General features: G+C 37.2%; 1 protein-coding gene across 2 annotated transcripts in view; it reads left to right on the top strand.

The window, feature by feature from the left end:
- CNIH3 (cornichon family AMPA receptor auxiliary protein 3) overlaps positions 1-14,805 on the top strand; it is an 87,495-nt gene that overhangs the window by 69,218 nt on the left and 3,472 nt on the right. For both annotated transcript variants that reach the window (XM_054194756.1, XM_054194757.1), the window contains exon 4: positions 12,369-12,481. In XM_054194756.1, the coding sequence (XP_054050731.1) occupies positions 12,369-12,481 (113 nt within the window). The remainder of the gene's footprint in view (positions 1-12,368; positions 12,482-14,805) is intronic.

The following is a 14,805-nucleotide window of genomic DNA, read 5'->3' as shown; positions in this document are numbered from 1 at the left end:
CTGTATTTACAGGTTTTGGTAAATAACCAAAACCAATGTTAGCTTAAAGAGCAATTATGGAAATTCTATTCAGACTGAGATACTGTAAATAAAATGTAAAACCTAGTGAGCATAATATATAATTCCAGACACCTGAGTGTCTGCATACAATTTTGTTTTGGTGTGTTTCCATATTTAAATAGTCTGTAAAACAAAAAAGTCAAAATTACTTACATGTACGAAAGTAACAGTAATTCAGAGGCATGAGTAATCAGAAGCTTGAAGGGTTGTGGGTTAACACCACAGGTTCAATTGTAGATGGAGCATTCCAAGGAAGAAGATAAGGCTTGATCCTGTGTCTGTGTCATGCCTGTTTGTCAGTGTTGAATGCACATACTCAAAGCTTGGAAGAAAACCACGACACATTCAGTGGAACATTACTGAGCTCATTTGATCAGCTAACAGGGAACAAGTTAGCTCTTTAGCTTTTCCTTAATAGCAGATGAAAACAGTATTTTCTGAGTATGGAGGTGGTTCTACTTTACCTGTAGATAAATATTATGGGAGATCAGCATTTTTAAAAAGTAGCCCTCTCTCTCCATGTTTATCCTGATTCAGCTTTTTTTTTCCTGCATATTTTGGGTGAAGGAGACTGAGCAATGTGCGCTGGAGTAATTGCCATATGAAATAATTTTTGTACTTGGACCTTGTTAGGTTCCAGACCTTCACCTACTAGTAGCTCCCACCATTCTCTGCATGCAGCAGCTACAGTGGACATACCGCTTTGAAGAATGCCAGGTGTCGCCATAGCTGATTTCGATTGACTGATCATATTCTTCTTAATAAATTTGCTGGTTGTTACAGTGATCACTTGTTCCATTGTTCTGCTTCGTAGTCACTGGCAAGCCTGAGATAATGTGATGGATTTTAACTGTGTTTCTGGATATGTCAGATGATTGCTTAATCATGGATTTAGAGATTGATAGATGCGTGACATTCTTTTAGCCAGTCTGCAGGCTGATAATCATTAGCAGAGTACTTCTGTAAGCCTATAGCATGGTTCATTAAAACGTTTAATGTAAGGCTATATAAGCAAATGTGATGTATAATCACAAGCAATTTTTGAAGTTGTGTGTTTCCATCCATATGTAGGAAGGAATCCTACTTTCTTCCTGGGATTGAAAAATCTCGTAGGCAGAAACTACAGCAATAAGACAATTAGTTTGTTGCAGAACTGGGAATAGCAGCATTAGTTTTATCTTTATCTTATTAGTGCTGTAAATTCTTTACAACTTCAGTAAAGATATTTTAATTCCTCATTTAGTTATACTTGACGGAAAAAGAAAATGGTGCAGCATAGCCACACTAGAGGGATAGATCTGCAGGGTAAATACATATCAGGTTTGTGGTATGTATCATTCAGTACTCAACGTTTCATCTTTGAAGTTTAGGTGCTTGTGTTATCTGAGAGGAAAACAGACTTTTTAGTCTAGTCAAAAGGTATTTTTGAACTGTGGAAATATAAGTGGTATTCTGCCTTGCCGGACAAAGAGGCGTATGTATCCAGAGTTCTGATAAACTGCTACTGTAACAAAGATCACAAAGGGAACAAAAAATGGCACCATGTGACATATTTCCCGTTAACAGTGATTGTTACAATGATGGAGCGCATGAACTTTGTCCACTCTCATTAGAGACCAAAGAGTTCATCAATGTTACAGGTTTCGCAGTACCTGTTGTATTTCTTGATGTATCTAATGCTCTCTCTTTTCTTACCTCATCAATATGATGAAAATGCTGAGTTTTGACTTATCATCTGGGCAGCGGGAAAACTGTCAGGAGAGGAGACTCTTCCTACTGAGTGACCGGAAGCGTAAGCCCTAATCAAGAGACAATATGAATAACTTCTGAAGAATGAATATAGAATTATCTATATAGAAAACATACTGCAGGTAGTTGTTCAATACTTTGTCTCCCTATGACTCAGTGCAATACAAAAGCTTGTACCCAAGCAGCCACTGCTGTGTATAAAAAGATTTAAGTAAATACTATTTATTTTTAAAATTATTTTCTATCATCTCAAATCTTTTTTCTTTTTTTTTTCCTTTTTTCAATCTTTGCACTGCAATTCAGTGACTCAAAACCGTTGGTTTATATCAAAAAGCTTTCTGAACATCCCTGGATTTAGGAAGGGTTCAGCTTCAAGTTTGACATTCATGATTACCATTCATCTCTAAAACTGAATTACAACGAAAGCAGCTGTGGTAGCTCTCTGTGGGCACTCTCAGTCCCTCCTTGACATTGACAGCTTGGAGCCGTCTCTATTGCTCTGAGATGAGAAACAGATTGATATTCAAGCATAAACTCATGTGGAATAGGCCTGGACTTAAATTGGGATTTGAAGTTATTATAATTTAAACACCAGTTAGATAAAAAACATGTAGTGCATTGTTGGTGGTTATGACCAAATATGTCTGAATTTGTGTAGAAATTCACAGTGAAACTCATGAGAAACTCTGAGCAGAATGAGGGGAAGAAATATAAGTTTTTGATTAGACAATTCAGCTATTGCCTTCGTAACACTTCACTTGAGCTAGTAATGCTTTACTTGTTGGAAAATCATCATTTTCTTCCCTTTGGGTTTGGCCATTACTGAGAGAGGTCTGTGTCATGAAGGAAGGTGGCTGGTACATATTTCCAAGAAGTCAGGGTACCTTTTGATCAGATCGCATGGGATAGTTTTATCAGGATCTGAACTTTCTATTATCTGGCCTAATAAACCATATGAATATGAAACAGTTGCTCAGTGCTCCTTTTTTTTAGAGGTTTAAACATATGATCTGCTACTGGGACAGCAGTGATATTCTGAATTAACATTATCATATGAAGACTCTTTGCATTTTAAAGGTTTCTTCAGTAAATTCAAAAGAGTGGTTTCAGTCTCTTTGTCTTCTTTCTGGAAGAAAATGCAGTACAGGAGCAAATCTGCTTTTGTTGTCTTTAGGTGGATATTCGCTGACTTATGTTTTGCCACTCTGAATTTTGCATTCTTTTTTTATTTCCTTAGTTGCATACTTCAGTCTTTTAAGGGCCCTGTTGTGCTCCAGCCAGAGTTTTTTTTCAGCAAGACTTGGGTCTCCTTTTCTATTATGTGTTTTGTTAGTGTTTGTGTTACAGCAATGCTTCCAGACTCAGCTAAAATACAAAGCCTTGTGCCAGGTGCTACAAAAACCACATGGTAATAAATATGAAGAACATTTGTTTACACTCACAAGACATGTACACAACAGGAAAGGAAAGGTTGCACAGCTGATCTAATGATAGAAATCTTGTTTTCAAAGAGCTACTTGGTTTTCTGGTTAGCAGGCATAGCGTGGATCTTTTATTTTTAATTGAAGCTAAAAATTTATTTCCTGTTTTTGAGGGCTCTGATGGTTCATTGAGTTAATAATTGCGTGTAGTCTTTAATCTGTACAGCAGCTGTTCAAATCCAGCCCAGTCTGGAGCCAGACTCAAACTACTGTAGTCCGATTGATGACTGTTGGGAGTGAAATCATCTTGTGTCGTATGCTTAGAGACTTGTGATGCTTACTCTACAGAAATAGTACTAAACATAGACAATATGATGAGGTAGATCTCTCAACATCATAGTGAGTATGAGCTACACTCCCCTGCTACACATATGCAAACATAATTAGCTCTAAGCTGCCTCCGAAGAAATTCTAGAATTTGCATGCAGGCACTGGAATAATGCAGCTGTTTCTGAAGCATTGATTAGCTCTTCAGATTTTGCAGGATGTAAGTTAGCCATGCTGTACACATTCTGTCAGTTAGGACTTGGACTCTAATTATACCATCTTTCATAAAACTAAATTAACTTAGGTTCTCTTTTTTTTGAAGTCACCTAGGACTTTTTAAAGTATGTTAGATTGAGCATGCGTGAGAGACGTAAAACTGGTAAGCATGTATTTCAGTACTTATTTGAAAGATACTGCTATTAAATGATAAAGCCAACTTTCTTCTGGCCTTCAGAGTGGCTCTGACAAGGTATTTTTATATTACGAATGAGTAACTTTACACACTAAGGATAAAATTTGAAGTTAGATAAAAATGTATTGGTACACAAATTTTAGTTTATGGAAGTCATGACTTATGGATGTGTTCTGTTTGGATAATTTTGGTATAGAGCATCTCTTGTTAGTCAAAAGAGGTATGAGATAAATTTTAAATTTGCTGCTCATGTAAACAGAGGGGCTGTTCTTAGGTTGTGCAAGTGAAAGAAAGAAGAATGTAGCTTGACGGGGAAGTGGTGATACGGGAAAAGCATGTAAAATATTTTTAACTGAAGTATTCTACACTTTCACTAGCTCTGTGTTGGTTTGCTTGTTTTCTGCAACTTGCCTAAAAGAGGATGGAGTTAATATACTGATAGTGATTCACACTTGGTAGAGATTTTGTTTGCATGAGGGACATAATAATTTTCCCTGAATCTTGCAATAAATTTGCAGTATAGATAAAACTTAGACCTTCATTACCTTTGTTGCTTTTCCTCTTTTGCACTCTGATAGGAAACTCACTACAGATCATCTAAAAGCTTCTCTCCTCCCCTTTCTTAAGTCTTTTCTGCCTACTCTTCTGTTACATTTATTATCTATGAAGTGTGGAATGGTATAAAATGGGGGTGTGCCCTATTCAGTTAGTCTCTTGGGCACCCCAATAGTTTTAATTTCATCAGAAAGAGTGGAACTTGGCACAGTGACTGTTTTGCAGAATTTACAGTAGAATTGGGACCAAAGAGCTGGCAGTATTTATACTTTCTGCAGAAATAATCCCATAAATGTTGCTTGACTAAAGATAGTGCCATCTCTTCTTCATGCTTTTTATTTTATTGTAAATATATTGGGTTCATATTTACTGGAAAGGATTACTATTGCAATAAAAATACTGAACATAATCCCTTTCGTCCTTTCCTTGTATACAGTACCATAGCAGGACAGAAAGTCCTTAAGATAGGACTTAAGAACTTAGAGGAAGTAGGGTATTTCTGGCAGGCAGTTCATTCACTACTGGTGCTCATTTATTATGTGCATTGTGCCAGCACTATTTTTAGGCAAATTTACAAGTTCCTGAATTCAGCACTTTTCAAAAGTTAGAAGATAACAATTGTTATTTTTAGCAATTGTTACCTAAAGATGTCTGTGTGCTTACCTAGGGATAATGAAAAAATATATCCTGCTGTGCCTGCACAGCTGTTTAAAGCAGGGGTAGATCATAAGGGGAAAAGTTACAAAACTATTGCAAGAGAGAGGAGTTCAAACTTGTGACTCAGTCACTATTTGGTCCTTACCCACCTTTTACTCGAGGGAGTAAGTGAGATTCAACAGTGTGATGCGTGATGGAAATTGAAATACCTTTTGAAGGGAGATACATATGGTTATTCATAATATTATTACTCATGAAAATATTTAAGCATAAAACTATTTCAGGATAACCAACTGTATTTTGCTGTTAATCTCATCTTTTAAATGTTTATTCAACAATCAAAGTGGCAAACAAAGTATCAGCCTGTAATAGATGACCTCTTGCCTTACAACTCAGCTTCTTCCAGTAATTTCTGAAGGATATGTAAACATATGCCCTTACAGTATCAGGACATCACAAGTAATAGTAGAATAAGGCTGAAGATGCAGCAAAAATGTATATGAGTAACTGTTGCCTGTAACATACTCCTGAGAGCAGTGTACTTCTCAGCTGCTTGGGGTAATGTAATTTATGCATCTGTTTTTCTGAGCTGTGTTGAAGATATTGGCAAAATTTGACTTGCTAATGGGCTGTATTTGCTCTAATTTGATATGCAATAAAGTAAATATTTCCATTTTGATAAAACTAAAGAAACTGGGGTCAAATCAAAAGTCACTGTTGTGTTTAGCAGAATGTTCTTTATGGATTTTCTTCATGATCAGACCCTATAAAGCCACTACACCATTACAAAAAGCAATATAATACCTAAAAATAGAGTGCAGTGATTTTACATCATACCTGTTATATGGATGAAAATTGTTTCTGCTGGGAGTTAAGTGTCCTGCCATGCATTTAGATGCTGATGTTTTCAATGAAGCTGTTAGAATAGCAGGGCAGGGATTGTCTTTACCATGTCTGCACTGTACCAGATCTGCTCCCTCAGACTGACAGCCTTTACACGCCAGATACAGAAACAGCCCTTTAGTGAACACTTAGTTTTCAGCATTCATGAAACTGTCAATCTTAGGCAGACCCCCGGGAGAAGGCCCGAGGGCCCTTCCTGTGCCATGCAGATGGCTGAACTTCATTTTAATGATCACTGAGATTTCTGTATTCATAGACCTGCCTGTGAAATGAGGGGCTGGTTTTCGATATCCTAATGAACAGCTGTGGTAGTAATTGTCATTCTCACCAGTTTTGGGAGAACAGACAAAGGCGGTATGAGCTCTTAGAATAACCCAGCTGCGGGGTGTCCTGGCTGGTTGTGTCTGAAACACAATAGTGAGGCAGGGCAAGAAAGCGTTTCTCACCCTATTTTGTGTCTCTGTTGTGAAAATTAGAGAATTTCTCACTCCAGGGTTGCTAACCCAGCTACCGTTACTGGTTCTGAATTAACGTTAAAAAAAGAAAGGTTGTGAAGGTATCTCCTGATCCCTGCTGAGTGGAAAAGAACAGTTAGCAGAGGAGATACCCTTGTAAGATCACAGCACATCTGCCTCAATGACGTGCCTTCCAAGGACAGGGCACTTTTTGAATTGTGCTGGTGCGCTGCAGGCCTTGTATTGAAGTCTCTTTTTTTAAATCCGTTTCATAACCTCTTTACCTGTTGGCTGTTATGACCTCCCATAGGCACTGCAATGCAGAAATATTTATAGATATTCTTGATGAATGTCCCATAAAGACCTGATCTTCCTCTGTCACTCTTGTTAAAGTTATTTGTATTATGACAACGCTTAAATAGTCTAGTCATAAACTAGCTCCAATGGAGTCTATAGATTTTAAATATAATAACCCCCATGTTGCAGAAGGCAAAAATGAGACAATGAGAAGTGAAACAATAGGCCTAAATATAGATGTGTTTAGTAGCTGAGATGGAAAGAGCATCCAGAAATCCTCTATTTTAATATTAGATCTGGTACTGTGTTACAGATGGATATGAAGTGCTTTGTGAGAATGGTAATTAGGTTCTTTGTGTTATTCATCATTGTCTGGTATTTGTGCTGTGGAGTGACTTAATGTTCACATCCACTTAATACTGCTCTTAATAGTGCATTAGAATAATGAAATTTCCTTTACAAATCATTGGCTTTGTGCTGCTTTATTTCATTGTGGTCCAGAAAGGTGGAGGGATGAAAACACAGATGTTATATCCTTTCTTTTATTTCTGCTTTGCATTTGGTCCATAACATTGAGTCCTGCATGAGTGCACCATTGCTCTCCCCCAGATAAAATGTAAAGCTGTATATGTGAACTTAGTAGGCTCAGCTGCAGGTTGTTCTTTTGATGATCTGGAATCCATTTTCCAGACTTTTTCTTTTCAGCTAGTTGCACACATCTATGTAGCAAACCGCTAAATACCTTGAGGTTTGCGTAACATGGATTTGAATTGCTTAGAATGCTTTGGTTATAGGTTGGTATTATAACAATTGTAATTACGCAACTGAATTTCTAAGTAATTGCTACAAGTGACTAGAGAACAGAGGTCGTAGAAACACAAGCAAGTGTGGATTTTAAGAGGAGAATTGAAAGAAATTGAACCTGAAAATTTGGACTCAAAACCGTAGTATATTTACTGTGACAGCGTTCTGTTGGGCTCTAGGGCAGCCTTTCAGAGGAGGTTTTGGAACTCAAGTAACTCAAATCATTTAAAGTAGATTAGAAAGATACACTAGAAAATGTAAGTGGGAAGCCTTCCTGTATTTCAACAGTAAATGTAATGTGTTTGATCGATGCAAGCAGCATGTTTAAAACTGTTGCAAATGTTAAGATGTATGGTCTGTGTATTTAAGTTATACACAGTTGACTCTGCTTCTTTGGTTTGTGCAATAGCAGAAGCAAGCAGATACGATTTGTTTGTTTCAGTGTAGGTACATTCCACATATGTGCCTGGTCTGGGCTAATGCACATGGTACTGCTATTTTTCTTGTGTTTCTAATGGGGGTTTTTTGCCCCCCCCCCCCCCCTTTTTTCCATTTGCTTGCACTGCATTCCTGATTTTTGTGGTCTGTGTTGTTCAATTAGCAGAATTTCAGAGTCATTAAATAATCGTCTCCCTTTGGTCTAACAGTGCCTTCAATACAGCAGCTGATACTTCTCAGTAACCCAGGTTAGCTCTGGCTGGCTCTGTTAGGATGGCCTTTAAAGTGTAATTAAAATAACTCTTGTGTTCTGAAAACCTTGGGTACATGTCCATCCCCTCTTTCCCTGATACCGATGAGGAAATGTTCTACATATCAGCTTTAGCAAGGGATATGGTGGAAAAAAGCAGCAAAGTCAGCACCACAGTGGCAAGCTGCAGGCATCCTTTAGTAGAAGTAAGTGCAGCAGAATTAACCACTGTGATAAAGCAGCATATGCACTTAGATTGGGGCTAATGTGGGGCCCTGGAGTGATTCAGTGCATGCGTGGTGCTTTCAGATTCTTGTGTGTTTCTAAGGTGAACAACTTGTTAGGTGAAGGAAATGCAACCTCCACTTCTCTTCAGTATTTTTCCTCTGCCATCTGTGGGAGGAGAAGGCAGGCACTAAGAAGGGAAATTGTCTCAGCCTCTATCAGTGTAATGAAGACTCTCAGAAACCCTGGGAAGGGTAGAGTGCATAATGGCTGACAGTTTCTGGGTACAGTGTGAAATCTGTGGTTACAGTATGGAGTGTGGCATGCACACATAGAGACTGATGTAGACTCAGAGTCTTTCTGGGGAAGAAACAGCAATTCTGCGAGAATTACTATTATTATGTAGCACTTGGGAATATTGGTCCTAAGCAAAGTGCTGGACAGAAGCAGGAGGTCTGGACATTTCAGTGGCTTAACTGTGACTGGGAAAACAGTTTGAGTCGCTTGTTACAGTTGATTTTCTGAGCATAAGAATTTAATAGCACTGATGAAGGGCGATTACTATTCCTGCTATAATATCTTCCCAGTTTTGATTCCTGTGAGGTATTTTATGTGCCCTGTTCACTGGTGAGACAAAATGCAAGAGTCATTCCATGTCAAAATGATATAATGTTCTGTAAAAGCAAAATTACATTTGAGAAAGAGGTATCCATATGTAATAAACGGAATAAGGAGGAAAAGCACTGACAGAAAAAGATGGGTTTATCTTTTGTGTAAGAACAGAATATATTTAGGAAATAGGAAACTGAATAAAATTATTTAGGACTGAGCTTTCCAAGAGATGCCCTTCTGCAGTTGCAATCTACAGAGGCCTTTATTCCTATAAACACAAAGAAGCTGCTGACAGGTGCTTAGCTTCAGCGCTTGTTTTCCCATGCTTTAGTTCAGCCAAGCCTAGGTGAACACACACACAGCAAAGCCTGCCTTATTTTCTTTGTAATTAGAGGGGAAGAATCTATCTACATGTGCGTGTATCTGTGTACTACTTTGTATGAGGATGTACTAAATATTTATGGTCAGATGGTAATGATAAGAGTATGATACCTACCTGAGATTTTACATTTTAAATGCAAATGATGGATTGTGAGTAAGTATTTTGAATATTTACTAATATGGATATTTAGTTAAATATACATATCAGAACAAAACTTAGAAAGGTATAGCCGTTTCTTTCTGTTGCTTATGTTATAGCAAAAGGTGTTTCTGATTAGCAGCATTTTGGTCTAGAAACTGGCTTCCTTTTCAGTCTTTCCTATGTTTTTCCACAGGTAAATGTCAGCCAGCGGAATTTCTGGTGATAAATTCCTAAAGACATTCATTAGCGTGGGACTCAAAGTGACCAAGTTGCAGCCCTTAAGAACTGTGCTGCTTTGCCAGTTTCTCCTTCAAGTCTGTGTTCCATAACCATCTTGAGACTTCATCTTGAACTGTGTCAGCAGCGGTTGTTAGCTGAATCAGGGTGTTCCTGGTTCAAAGCAGAAGTATACTGTTTCTATCCTAACGTGTTTACCGTCTGACGGCTGCATATGCTCTCCTAGAAATGAATTAAAGACCTTAGTTTAATTCCTATTGCACAGCTATCTGTATCACAGAAGTTGCTATTGCAGTTGACTACCTCAGCAGGAGCAATAAGGATTGAATGTTTTTGTTTCTCAATCATCTTTCTTCTCTCCAGGAGCCGAATCCTGTGTTTGCTAAAGCTGATTGAAAGTTTCATTGGTTTCAGAGGACGTTGTGTCAAAATGCAGGATGATTCTTACAGTCAAGAACTGAGGCAGTGTTATTTTTTAGTTGTTTAGTTATTCAGCTATTCAGTTTACTTTTCCTCACAAGCCTTGTTGTTAGTGCCTTTCTACACTATAAGCTTTCAGTTCTCTCGACTCCTTTTAGATGTAGTCTCGTAGGTAAATCGCCTGAATATAAACTGTGATTGGCTTTGCAAGCTGGGCTTTGTTTGCTTCTTTGCATGTGTCCTCTTCAGAAACTGTGATCAGCACTGATCCTTTATTTATTTATGTCACCACAGAGTGAAGAGACATAAATGACCCATTTGTTGTTCTGTCAAAAGCATAGGTAGATTTAATTTACACCAGGAACTGTGACTGGAAAGTGAGTCTGTTTCTGAGAGTCCACTGCTTCCTTTGTTTCCTTTCTAGCTTCACAGCAGATTTTTTTTTTTTTTTTTTTTTTTTTTAAGCTCTGCATAAATTTTCACCATGGGTTTCCTTCCTTGTTATTACCAGCCAGCCCACTGATCAGGCATCAGGGTTCTGTTATTGCTAAGTTTGTGGATTCTGTTGGAATCAGAAATCAAATATGTGATAATGAGTGTAATATGCTTTTAAGTGTTGTGATGCTTAGTGAGTAGATGTATATCGTGAAGACCTTTCTTGTCTGCAATTTGTGATGAAGATGAATCATTCTTTGGGGAAAGGTTATAGTCATGTTGTAAATCACATTCTAAAAATGGAAAGAAAAAAAAAATCCGGCAGTGATAAATAACTACCATCTGGAATCTGAACTATATAATTGTATCATGATTTGTCATCCACGTGAGATAAGCTTTTGAGAATGTTTAAGTTGAAGGCAAAGACAGAGAGATATCCAAATGTACTAACTACTTCAAGTAGTGAAGTTAAATGAAAGCAAAAAAATATGTTCCATGTGGAGTGGAAAGACTTGTAGAACCAAGAAGATGGAATTCATTGCTATATGGGAGTAGGTAGGCATTGGGAGTAGCTGTATAGTAGGTTTTATGTTGTTTTAAAAAATAGAGCTCACTTTAATTATTTGACAGATCAAAATGAATTTACATCAAAAGAAGCCCCTCAAATGCTTTTTGTAATTTAACTTTGGTTGATGTAGCTCCAAGATGCAGCAAGGGATACAGATGAACTGTGTATGGGATTGTCTAGCTTTGAGAAATATGTACTGCTGGAAATCAATTTCTTCTATGGCTTGAATGAAGTAAAGAAATAGAGATTTCTGAGAAAAAGCATTGGAAGAAAACAAGAGAAGAAAGCCAGCTAAGAAATGTGAAAGCAGTGAAAAAAGCAAAATACCTTTAGAAATAACTACTCTGAATCAACATCACATAAATTTCTGCTTCTGTCAGCTGCCCACTCACTTTCTTTTTTAATAGAAAGAATCATCTTGAGTCTGAAACAAGTAGTATGGGGAACCATGGAATTTACTGAGAAAGTGAGTTTCCTGTCTTAGTGTGTTTTAGTCGCAATACTGATGTAGTAATGGATTTAATCTCTTTAGGGTGTATATAACATATCAAAATGGTAGAAGGAGCCTTTTTGTTTTCCAAGGATGCTCTTACAATATCAAAGTGAAGCTTCAGAAATAGCTTTATTATTTCCTTCATGAATGCATCAGTAAAGACACTTAGTTCTTTAAGAACTCTTTTACAGACATTCATTTAGTCTCACAATGCTTCTGTGAGGGAGGCAGTAATATAATCTATGTTTTTTAGACAGAAATCTGGAGCACCAGCTAAGACAGTAAGTGATTTGTCCCATGTCTCTCAACAAGCCCCTGGAGTACAGCCATGGTTAGAACCTGGACAAACCTGGCACTGCGTTTTGTGCTCATTGCTCATAGCCAAGCCGTCTGTCAGCTGAGGTATGCCTAGGGATAGACACACAGAAGACTTGAAGAGATGGTTTGTTTTCTGAAAAACTGCTTAGATGAATAAAATCAAAGAGGTGTTTTACTGACGTCTGTTATTTCTGTTCCTTTCTTTTTAGCTGGTGTTGCCGGAGTACTCTATCCATAGTCTTTTCTGCATAATGTTTTTGTGTGCTCAGGAGTGGCTTACTCTGGGGTTAAATGTTCCTTTGCTTTTTTATCACTTCTGGAGGTAAGCCCATCTTTTACGTGCTGACTGCTTGTTAGTCTTATTTGCCAACTCAGCGCATGTGCAGATTGTACGAACTATGAAGTGTAGTAATAGGAGTATTGTTGAATATCTTTTGCCTAGAAGCAGCTGAAACTTATGTTTCCAGAGAAAAAGTAAACATTTTTCATGAACATTTAGGATACGTAAAGAAAACACATATCATTGTATTATTTATATACACATATTATTATAATATTAATAACAAGTATTATTAAATTTACATTTTATTATTTAAAAAAGTAATGTGATATTTGTGAAATTATTAATATTTATTGATATTAAATTATGAATAATTATTAAATGTATCTTTTTATTATTAAAACACATATTGTTACATCATTTATAATTCTATAAATGTGGCTTTCTAAATTTATCTAAGTTCCCAACTTAGATAAATATTCCAAAGAGGGTCAGGATGCCCTCACCACAACTGAATGAAAACTTGAAAATTAAGTAGGCTGGAATCTGAACTTGGTGGGCTCTAAATACTTCACAGACAGGGAGTCGTAAGGTAGTTCATATCTGAAAGATCTCGGACCTATTCATTCAACCCTAGCAAGGAAACCTTTCCATTGGAGTTGTGAAATAGAGACTGGTCAGGTTTACAAAATTTTGCTTCTCATCTTCTTTGGCAGCTTTATGCTATTTTTTTTCCCCCCAATATAAAATAAGTTATTTCTTGCTGTATAGTAGAGAATTTCAGTTCTGCAAGAGAAGTCTCTTTTAGAGACTCTTGGAATAGGGATTGCAGTAGATGAAGAGCTGTTGACTTCACCCTGCCCACGTGAAAACGTGGGGAGTGTTTCTGCTCTGGACCTCTGCTACATGTTTATATTCACCGAGGGGCTTTCAGAATTGGTCATGTAAGACCTGCTGTTGAGCAGCTTTAATGTTTTCTGGACAAGCAGTGCAGCTACTGCATTTTCCTCTGCATTCTGGTAGAGGATCAGCCTTCTGTTGCCTCTGAAGATAACGAAGAGATATCAGTTTTTGTGGTTGTCAGTCTGGAGTCTTCACTAGTTTTGCATTTCCACAATGTTTGTAAAAGCACAGATGATTTTTGTCTGTCAGGGTCTCTTTGTGTTACAAAGATACATATGGTGGCAGATAGCTTCTGTTGTGAAGTAGCTTGAAGAATAATTCTGTAAAGAAGGCAAAACCATTATCTCAACCAGGAACTAAAAAGTAGTAGCTTTTTTTACACTACTTTCTGCCAAACCTTTGTAGTATTCTAGAGTCATAAGATGAAGTGTATTATTCAGAAGTTACAGTGCCAGTATAGTTCTCAGAAAGCTAAATGGAGTGAAGCTGGGAGTGCTTTTCTCCCTTTTTGTTGGGTGCAATAAAAATGTTTTATGGTGCTGTTTTACTAAGGATTAACAACCAAAGTATGACAATAATACTGGTTATAAAAGTTTGGGGTTTTTTAAGAATTAAAAAATTGTATTTTATGTCCAAGGTGAAAATGGTCAGACTCTAAATAATGATATCAACATTTGGAGAGAACTTTTGATTGTCTTTGTTTCCATGGTTCTCCATCTGCTTTGCTGTAATTACTCCATAATTTCTGCTCATTTAACCACAAACAGGTTTGGGTTCATTGTGTAAAGTTCTGCGCAAAACCATGGGAAGTTACTTAGTAATATCTTAATCCCAATGAAGATAATTAAGCAAGGCTTCACCTGTGGTCTCTGTAAAAGAATTTGTAATGGTATTAGAGATTGTAAGTGGATGTGACTAATATTGGTAGGGAGGAAGGCAAAGTTATGAGAACATTTACTTTCAAAGTGTGCTGCTGGTCACTTGTTTGGGGTTTTTATATCTATCTATCTGTCTGTCTGTTTATCTATCTATAAGCAATCCCGGCAGTCTTCAGTGATTACATTACTATTTCAAAGCAACAGAAGTAACAATATTTCATCTGATTTATGTTTATCTAACAGCAGTTCATTAACTTTGTTGAGGACTTCCGTTTTGGTTTGCTTTTGCTTTTTATTGCAAAGCAACTGAGGCAAAAACTCCTTTGCCAAAAAAAGTTCTTTTGTCAAGATTTTCTCAAACATCTGGTTATTGCTGAGAACAACTAGAAATTTCTTCTACATAAGACAAAAAACATTTGACAATTAAAATTATTTGGATGATAATTTTTTTTGAGCAGTGCTACGTGTGGTCGGCCAGCTCTTATATTACACTCTATTGACTTTTTGACTTTTCAGAGTTGAAGGAACTGAGCTATCGGTTGAGATTGCCACCCTTCATAGTGTCTGAAATCAGTTGTGTAGATG

The sequence above is a fragment of the Rissa tridactyla genome, chromosome 3, assembly GCF_028500815.1.
Source record: "Rissa tridactyla isolate bRisTri1 chromosome 3, bRisTri1.patW.cur.20221130, whole genome shotgun sequence".
In the NCBI taxonomy this organism is placed as follows: Eukaryota; Metazoa; Chordata; class Aves; order Charadriiformes; family Laridae; genus Rissa; species Rissa tridactyla.
Note: the sequence above shows the minus strand (reverse complement) of the source record. Positions and strands in the feature narration are given on the sequence as shown.